The sequence below is a fragment of the Bidens hawaiensis genome, unplaced genomic scaffold (genome assembly GCF_021521415.1).
Source record: "Bidens hawaiensis isolate Kalapana, Puna unplaced genomic scaffold, B.hawaiensis_p1.1 tig00048249_1, whole genome shotgun sequence".
In the NCBI taxonomy this organism is placed as follows: Eukaryota; Viridiplantae; Streptophyta; class Magnoliopsida; order Asterales; family Asteraceae; genus Bidens; species Bidens hawaiensis.
In genome coordinates, this window is record NW_027506068.1 from 123940 (window position 1) to 133724 (window position 9785).

At 40.5% G+C, this 9785-nt stretch overlaps 1 protein-coding gene across 1 annotated transcript; it reads left to right on the forward strand.

Moving 5' to 3' along the window:
* The first annotated feature begins 2964 nt into the window (after window positions 1-2964).
* On the forward strand, window positions 2965-4317 carry LOC143616583 (ATP-dependent DNA helicase PIF1-like). Its single transcript, XM_077089381.1, has one exon. The coding sequence runs from the start codon at window positions 2965-2967 to the stop codon at window positions 4315-4317; it is 1353 nt and encodes a 450-aa protein (XP_076945496.1).
* The last annotated feature ends 5468 nt before the right edge of the window (window positions 4318-9785 follow it).

A 9785-nucleotide genomic window follows, 5' to 3' on the forward strand; every position in this document is an offset into this window, starting at 1 on the left:
AGATATCGAATAAGTTTTGTTATTAAAAAGTATTGTATTCTTAGTTGATAATAACATCCATTTAAGAAATATTAAAACAAACGTAATTAATATATATGCGATAGTAAATATTTAGTAATAAAGAATTCTGGGTTAGCATGTTTACTTTTTAAATACATAGATTTGAATCACATAACTAGAAGTAGTTGGCTACATTTTACCTACACACTTTTATTAATAATTCATATAATCATAGTATTTGTCACATATGTATGATAAAATTTAAAAAAAATTACTACAGAGGGAACATAACCGTTATAAGGGAGAAAACTATCCATAATTGTGTTTAATATTATTTAAAAACATATTGCAAATTTTATTATTGAATTGTATACTTATTTATTTAAACTATTCAGTGATAGATGTGTTCCATATTTATCATAGAATTTCTTTTGTTGAAAATATTCATCAATCTAATTTGTGTTTTCACATTTGCATGTTGATTTGTTATCTTTTTAGGTGAGGCACTTTGATTTATTGACTTATATCTTTGTCCACTAAAGAGGGTTCTTCAAATTACCTATAAAGGTATGATATATGTTATTAATGTATTTATTTAAAAATATCAGTTTAATTTATAAATTGTTATTCATACTTAATAATTTAAAAAATAGAGCGTGAACCTTATTATATGATTTACAAGGTATTCGTCAACTTGCAATGACTAACGAAGACCCAAAAGATCGTAATGGTGTATCTTCTTCAACTGCATCTACGTCAGCACAAATACGAAAAGAGTATAATGGACGATATTATGCTTCACGCATAGAGAATAAGAAAGCGTCTAAAATATGTAATGGCGATGCCTCTCAAAGTGATTTGTTATTATCTTCGGTGGCTAATAGATCAGTAGGGAGGAAACCGCTACAACCTTTACAAACTAATATCAGTCAAATGACCCGAATGACAAATGAGAATGTGTCGTGTACTCCGGCTGAAAAACTAAAAGAGCAAAATAGATGATATTATGCTAGATGCAAAGAGAATCGAATTCGTAATTCAAGTGATACTCAAAATACACGAACTCCTGCTGTTGATCAACCATCCATCCGAGATGAGAACATAGAAGAGGACCCATAAAATTTTGTTTATGATGGTATTCTAAGATACCATCTCATATTAAAAGCACAAAGCCCATGTCCTCATTGTGGTGAGAAACGATTTAAATTTGAATTCCCTACCTTTTGTTGTATGGGTGGGAAAACAAAATTAGTAGATTGTGAAATTCCTGTTGAATTGTATCGACTTTTCACATCGCAAGATGAAATTGGAGAAATTTTTAGGAAAAACATACGTGCTTATAACACCAAATTTTCATTACAGATGGTGTATATACTTTTCGTGCACATAAAGGAATATATCACAGAATCGACTAGTTGGTTTCGAGGGATGGAACACCTAGGTACTTACAATTGTATTTTTATGATCCTGATACCGAACTAGATCTTAGACTCCAATGGTGAAATCTTGATCGAGATATTACGAAGATCTTGACACGTGTTCTTTTGGCAAACCCTTATGTCAAGACATTTCGAATTCTTGCTGAACTTGGACCTATTGACAACTATAAAGTTACTTTGAATGCTTCAGTGGAACTTGACCAAAGGGTGTACAACCGACCAACCACATCTGAGGTTTAAATAATATTATATTATTTCAGTTATTTCAAAGCAAGTTATAATTACCTTTTCTTTTACTTATTTACAATACAACATTATATAGGTTGCTGGTATTTGGGTTGAAGGGAATGACAATATCACTTCGTACAACAGAAGCATTGTTGTGTACGGTAGGTCTGAATATAGTCAAAATATTCAGCCATACTATGGTTGTTATGATCCATTATGTTTTCCTCTATTTTTCCCCAATGGGGAGTCTGGTTGGCATCCTAACATACCACGTCAGGGAGTATCAATTAGTGAAGTCCACAATGATCCCGACATCATCGACAAACCAACAGAAGGTACCAATAATCTAACTATGTTTTCTAAGTGAAGATCATAAATAGAACCTAAAAGTGTAATGTACTTAATTATTACCCTTTTTAATCTATTCAGATGCTAACACAGAAGGTCGTCGAACAACCGTAGCTATGCGAGAGTACTATTGTTACAAGTTTCAAATTCGGTCTGCTGAGAATGTACTTTTGTTTGGTGGTAGATTGCTACAAAAATTTGGTGTAGATGTCTATATAAAACTTGAGATGTCACGTTTACATTTTTTTCAATGAAACCAAGATAAGATAAGAGCATATTTGTACCAAGGTATCGTGGATTGTGTCCATGCTGGTGAGGTTCATCCAAACAGAGTCGGACAGCGGATCGTTTTGCCTGCAAGTTTCATCGGAGGGACTCGCGACATGCGACGCCGGCTTTTAGATGCTATGACTTTAGTTCAAGATGACGGCAAGCCCGATCTATTCATTACGATGACTTGTAATCCTCAGTGGTCTGAGATATTTGATAATTTAAAACCTGGTCAAACCGCTCAAGATCGTCCAGAGCTTGTTTCAAGAGTGTTTCGTGCTAAACTAGAGGATCTTAAAGAACAACTTTTAAAAAAAACATCTCCTTGGAGAAGTTAAGGCTCACGTCGTTGGAATTGTCGTAAACAAAGGGCACAAAGAGGTCGTATTGTTTCAGCTAATCCAGTTGAAGGAGAAAGGTACTACTTACGCCTACTTTTGTCAAATATCAAAGGTCCAACTTCTTTTGAAGATCTTCGCACACTTAACGGTTTAAAGTACCTGACATTTCGAAAAGCGGCCCTTGAGATGGGCTTAATAGAGAACAATGATAGTTTATCGCAATGTCTCACAGAAGCCTCTCTATTTCAGTTTCCAAAAGCAGTGGGTTATTCGCCACAATATTGGTTTTTTGTAAACCTGGGGATGTTCGTAAGTTATAGAATGCTCACTTTGACTCAATGTCTGAAGATTATAGGATACATTGCCAAAATATCCATCGAGTTCAAGATATGGTTGTTACTGAGATTAGGGGATATCTAAAATCTATGGGGAAAAATATAAAAGAATTCAATCTCCTAAAAATTACAGATGATGTTAACTTGCAATGTGCACTGCATCGTGAGGTACAAGAGGAATACAAGATAGTTGTGGAACCTGAACACTTATCTGCTAGAGATTCACTTAATTGCGACCGAAAAATTGTGTATGATGAGATCATGATGCATGTGGACAATGATCGGCCGGGTTTGTTCTTTATAGATGGTCCAGGTGGAACGGGTAAAACATTTGTGTACAAAGCGTTGCTTGCTCAAGTTCGTTCACGTGGTCTTATTGCTCTTGCAACAGCTTCATCAGGTGCTGCAGCTAATAATATGCCAGGAGGGAGAACCGCCCACTCTAGGTTAAAGATTCCCATTAATCTCAATAATAATTCGATGTGCAAGATCAAACATCAAAGTGGGACCGCCGAACTAATTAGGTCAGCCAAACAAATAATATGGGATGAAGCATCGATGGCAAAACGACAGGCGATAAAGGCAGTCGATCGCACATTGCAAGACATCATTGGTGTTAGACTCCCATTTGGTGGAAAGATAATGGTCATGGGAGGTGATTTCAGACAGGTGTTTCCAGTTGTTAAACGCGGCACTCGAGCACAGACTGTAGACTCAAGTTTTCGAATGTCGCCTCTATGGCGCGTCACTAAAAAGATGCGGTTGACTATAAATATGAGAGCATTAAATGATTCGTGGTTTTCTGATTTTCTTTTAATAGTCGGTGACGGAACTGAAGAATCGATCGATGAAAACTTTATCCGCATCCCCGATGACATGACAATTCCTTTCACTAGCAAAGAAAATTCTATAAAGGAGTTGTTCAACGCAATCTTTCCATCAATCGAAAACAGTGTATGTACTTTGGAGTATATAGCATCTAGAGCAATATTGTCCACAAGAAATGAGAGTGTTGATGAGATTATTGATCAAATGATCGACAATTTTCAAGGTGAGGAAATGGTTTATTACAGTTTTGACGAAGTTGAGGACGATATACACAACTTTTATCCAACTGAGTTCCTAAACTCACTAAATGTTAGTGTTTTGCCACCTCATAAACTTCGATTGAAAATTGGATGTCCGATGATATTGATACAGAATATTGATCCGTCACGTGGTTTATGTAATGGTACAAGATTGATATGCAAAGGTTTCCACCGTAACTCTATTGATGCCGAAATAGCTGCCGGACAACATAGCGGAGAAAGAGTATTTTTGATAAGAATTCCCCTAAGTCTTTTTGAAGATGTGTAAGGCCTCGAACCCCGGGAACCCTACAGTTGGTATTCATACAAAACACTTGTAAAAATAATTAAACTTAAAAACATTCATTTCATCAAAATAACCAATTCAGAGTATTATTCAGCAGAAAACATAGATAATAAAATAAGTTCCCAAAACTCCAGGAAATTATGCCCAAACCAATTTAAATGTATTTTATAAAGCTTTTTAAAATAAATTTTTCAATAATAAGATCTTCCATCCAAGTATGCCCTTCACCGTCCAAGTAGCATCGTGCACGTCCAAGCGATAAGGCATCCTCCTCCTAACCTGAAACTCACACTAACATGCACACAAAGTCAGCTTGAGCTGAGTGAGTTCAAGTTTTAAGTAAATAATATCAGTAGTAATAATTATGATAGTCATACCAAAAGTTTAAAAAGTAAAAGGGTGCATCCATCAAACATCATTACCGAAAACTAAACATCCTCATACATACATATACAAAATGTATATGTAAACATCCTTTCAATTACATCCCTATATATAACAGTATATATATATATATAACATCCACTTATAACATCAGGGTCGAGCAAACGTACAACCCAAACACGTAACATTAGTGCATGCAAACACAAAGTAGGCTTACACAACATCAGTAGTCGAAACTACTACAACATCGCCAAATATAGGCCAAGCAATAATGTGTGTGTATATATATATATATATAACATCCCAAGGCCTACCATATACTAGCAAGCCTATATAAAATCGTTTAAAACATTTCATCATGTAAGAAAACACTTAGGTGTGCATGCTAGCCCAAAATTTAAAAAGAGTTAAAAAGGGGGAATCATGAACTCACCTGAAAGCAATCGAACACCTGCAACGAGCTAGGAAATCCCTAAGTGCACAATCACAAGCATGGGCCTGTAAATTATACACAACGCGTTACTAAACTAGATCATAAGAACACTCTTGCCTAATGGGCCGTTCAAGCCCAACACTTTGGCCCAAGGCCCAACAACTTGGACCAAGGCCTAACACTTGGCCCAAGGCCCAGCAACTTGGCCCAAGGCCCAACACTTGGCCCAAGGCCCAGCAACTTGGCCCAAGGCCCACCACTTGGCCCAAGGCCCAACAACTTGGCCCAAGGTAATCAAATCGAGTCGAATACGCGCGTAATAAACCTTAAAACCATTTGTTAAACGAATCAGCCCCAAATGGACCAAATTCCCATTTTAATCTTTTCATTCATCTTGATTATGTCACCCGAGTTGATAGGGTCGACGGTTCCTTTTTACAACTCTCAATTTAACATTTAAACGAAAATTCGCGCACCGCCGACTCGATTGACGAAGCACTAACCAAAACAGCCCCGAGCATCAAAAAAATAATTTTTCACAGCCTTTAAACCCCCCTAGGGCTGTACAAACAGATTCGGTCGGTCATCCGATCAATTAACGCATCAAACTCAACAATTGTCAATCCTACACCCGGTAAACCCTAGTTTTCGAACTAAAATCGATTGACCGACCTAAACACCTCCAATGACCACGAAATTTTAATATTGTGTAAATGCCCTACCTGGGAATCTTTCTACACTGGAAACTCTAATTTTTATCCACGGGAAGTGGGTCAACTACACCTTGGCCGAAAACCTGTCGAACGAAATGTTTCGGCAAAATTGAGCATCAAAACGATTAGGGGTGAAAAAAAAGAGTGTTGGGGCTTGTAGTACATACCTTGAACTACTTCTAGGAGCTTGGAATTGATCAAAAAGTCGAAGCAATGAAAGGGGGGGAGGGCTGGAATCGGCCGATCGCAGGCAGCAGCTAGCTAGGGTTTATTTTTTTTGTTTATGATATAATACAAATATGTTTCTTCCAAGTCCCTCGAATTTGCAAGATTTGGTGACTTGTAAGGAAGGTTAAGTGTTTTAACGCTGCGGGGATGACGTAAAGGCCCCCGAGAAATGTCGGTTAAGTCCCGAGAGTTATACATACTCTACAAGCTTTAATTCTTGAAACCGTAATTAACGGGCGTTACAAGTCCACCCCCTTCAATGGGATTCGTCTCCGAATCCCGATGCAACAGGAACAATTGTGGATAATGCTTCATCATCTCGTCTTCGGTCTCCCAAGTAGCCTCGGAACCCCTACAGTGTCTCCACTGCACCTTCACCTGCCTAACCATCCTATTCCTCAGTCGCCTCTCCTAACGGTCAAGGATAGCAATCGGTTGCTCGACGTAGTTCAGCTTACCATCGAGCTCAATATCATCAAGAGGCACATGGGCCTCTTCATCCGCTAAGCATTTCCTCAGATGGGACAAGTGAAAGGTAGGATGAATCCCCGTGAGCTCCTCGGGTAATTCCAGCCTATAAGCTACCTCACCAACTCGGGCGAAAATACGGAACGGGCGAATAAACCTCGGACTGAGTTTCCCCCTCTTACGAAAACGAATAATGCCTTTCCATGGAGAACTTTCAACATAACCCGATCCCCGACCTCAAACACAATAGGCCTTCGCCTTTTATTCGCATAAGACTTCTGACGATCCTGCGGCTTTCATAAAAGCCTTAATCTTATTGAGCTTCTTAGTCGTGGCCTTGACCACCTCCTCGTGAAACCTTTTGGAGCCCATCTCCTCGTGAAACCTTTTCCAAAATCTGGAGGTGAAACGCGTATCCCTATCCGAAAAAATAGATACCGGAACCCCGTGTCTAGAGACGATCTCACGAATAAAAACATCAGCCAGCTGCTCAGAATTAAAAGACTCTCGAATTGGCAAGAAGTGAGCGCTCTTGGTCAGTCTATCCAAGATAACCCAAATGGTGTCATAATTACCCCTAGGAGTATGAGGCAGTTTAGTCACGAAATCCATAGTAAGATGCTCCCATTTCCACTCAGGTATTTCCAACGGCTGAAGTTTCCCAAACGGCTTCTGATGCTCGGCCTTAACTTGCAGACATGTCAAACACTTACTTACATACTGAGCCACCTCAAACTTCATCGCAGGCCACCAATAATTCTTTTTCAAGTCTTGGTACATCTTGGTCGCGCCCGGAAGAATGGAATAGTGCGACTTGTGCGCCTCATCTAAAATTTTACCTCTGAAACCCCTATACCTCGGTACCCATAAACGCCCATCCTTATACTTTACCCCATCGCCGACGTCTTCCAACAACTTTTCCTAACCCCAAATACGTTCTGACATAATCCATTCCACCTGTAACGCTTCATTCTGGACGTTGGCTATTTGTTTCAAAATGTCGGGTTTGAGAATAAGCTGATAGGATTTCACACGAATAGGTTTCGGTGTCTCCTTCCGGCTTAACGCGTCGGCTACCACGTTAGCCTTACCCAGATGGTACATAATCTTCAGATCGTAGTCCTTAATCAACTCCAACCATCGACGCTGTCGAAATATTCAGTTCCTTTTGCTCAAAGAAATACTTTAAGCTCTTATGATCGGTATAAATAACGCAAGGAACACCGTACAAATAATGTGTCCACAACTTAAGCGCAAACACCACTGCCGCCAGCTCCAAATCATGGGTAGGATAATTCGCCTCATGAGGCTTCAACTGCCGTGAGGCATAAGCGATGACTCGACCTCGCTGCATCAAAACACACCCAAGCCCCTGATAAGAGGCATCCGAATACACTACCAAATCATCGGTGCCATCAGGTAAAGCTAAGATCGGGGCATGCGCCAATCTGTTCTTCAACTCGAGAAAAGCCTCCTCCTGTTCCGTACCCCAAACGAACTTAACACTCTTCTTAGTCAGCTTGGTCAGTGAAGAAGCAATTTTCGAAAAATCGGGAATAAAGCGGCAGTAATACCCCGCCAAACCCTGAAAACTACGGATTTCAGTTGGGGACTTAGGAGACTCCCATTCATTCATGGCTTCCACCTTTGTAGGGTCAACCAGAATACCACTCGGATTAATAACATGACCCAAGAATTGAACCTCACGCAACCAGAAGGAAAAACTTAGAAAATTTCGCATACAGTTTGTTCTTTCGCAGAGCTTCTAATACTTCCCTGAGATGACCGGCGTGATCGGATTCACTTTTAGAGTACACAAGAATGTCGTCGATGAACACAATAACCGAACAATCGAGCATCGGCCTACACACCCGGTTCATAAGATCCATGAATGCAGCCGGTGCGTTGGTCAAACCGAAAGACATCACGGGAAATTCATAATGCCCATAACGAGTGCGGGAGGCAGTCTTAGGAATATCTTCCTCCCGAATCTTCAACTGATGCTACCCGGACCTAAGGTCGATCTTCGAGAACCAACTAGCTCCTTGGAGCTGATCAAATAAATCGTCGATCCTTGGGAGAGGGTACCGATTTTTAACAGTGAGCTTGTTTAATTCACGATAGTCAATGCACATCCGCATGCTACCGTCCTTCTTTTTAACGAACAGGACCGGGGCACCCCAAGGTGAGATGCTCGGTCGAATAAAGACCTTATCGAGCAATTCTTCCAACTGAGCCATAAGCTCCTTCATTTCATTCGGCGCTAGGCGGTAGGGGAGCTCGGGCAACGGGTTTGGCGCCCGGTACAAGGTCTATCTGGAACTCGACCTCGCGATCCGGTGGCACATCTGACAAATCATATAATAATACATCCGGGAAATCTCGAACAATAGGAACATCACCGACGGTAGCCACCTCGGTATTTACGTTTATGGCATACGCCAGATACGCTCTGCACCCCCGCTTGCATCAACTTTCCTGCCTTAAGCATGGATATAATATGTGGCATCGCAACATTCCGATCACCGAAGACCGTGATTGGAGTCCCATTTGGGGCCCTTAGACGAACGAGTTTCTGACCACAAATGATCTGCGCATCAACATTCGCGAGCCAATCCATCCCGAGCACCACATCGAAACAGCCAAGCGGCATCAAATACAATCGCACTGGAAACCTATACCCAGACAACTCGATGGAACAACCCTGAATATCCCTAGACACGGACACGGATTTTCCTACGGCGACCTCAACCTCAAACAAATCGACTATGCGCTCGGGTGATTTATTCAACGTGGAACAGAAAGCATTAGACACAAAACTTCTACTAGCGCCCGAATCAAATAAAACTTACGCCTGTAATTCATCAAGTAGAAAGGTACCTAGGACAATATTATACTACTGCTTAGCTACACGATCAACACATACGATTTCAAAGGAATAATAAATTATAACGGTGGGATGAAAGCTAAATAAGGAAAATTACATGAAACGACATCCGCATCCTCCTTCACTTCCTTCTTGAAGATGTTGAAGGCCCTCGCCCTGGCCTTCGGCTTCTCATCCATCTTCCCCCTCGAGGAAGTCCCCTGCCCGGACCCCCCCGCCTTACTGGAAGGACAGTTTGATGCCAAGTGACCCGAACCCTTACAGCGGAAACAGGTCAATGTCGGACACTCGAAATGGGGGTGTCCTACCTTATCACAACGAAAACAAGTGACAGACC

What these genes read in the sequence shown, in the direction of transcription:
- LOC143616583 (XM_077089381.1), top strand. Translation starts at nt 2,965, where the DNA reads ATGTCTGAAGATTATAGGATACATTGCCAAAATATCCATCGAGTTCAA.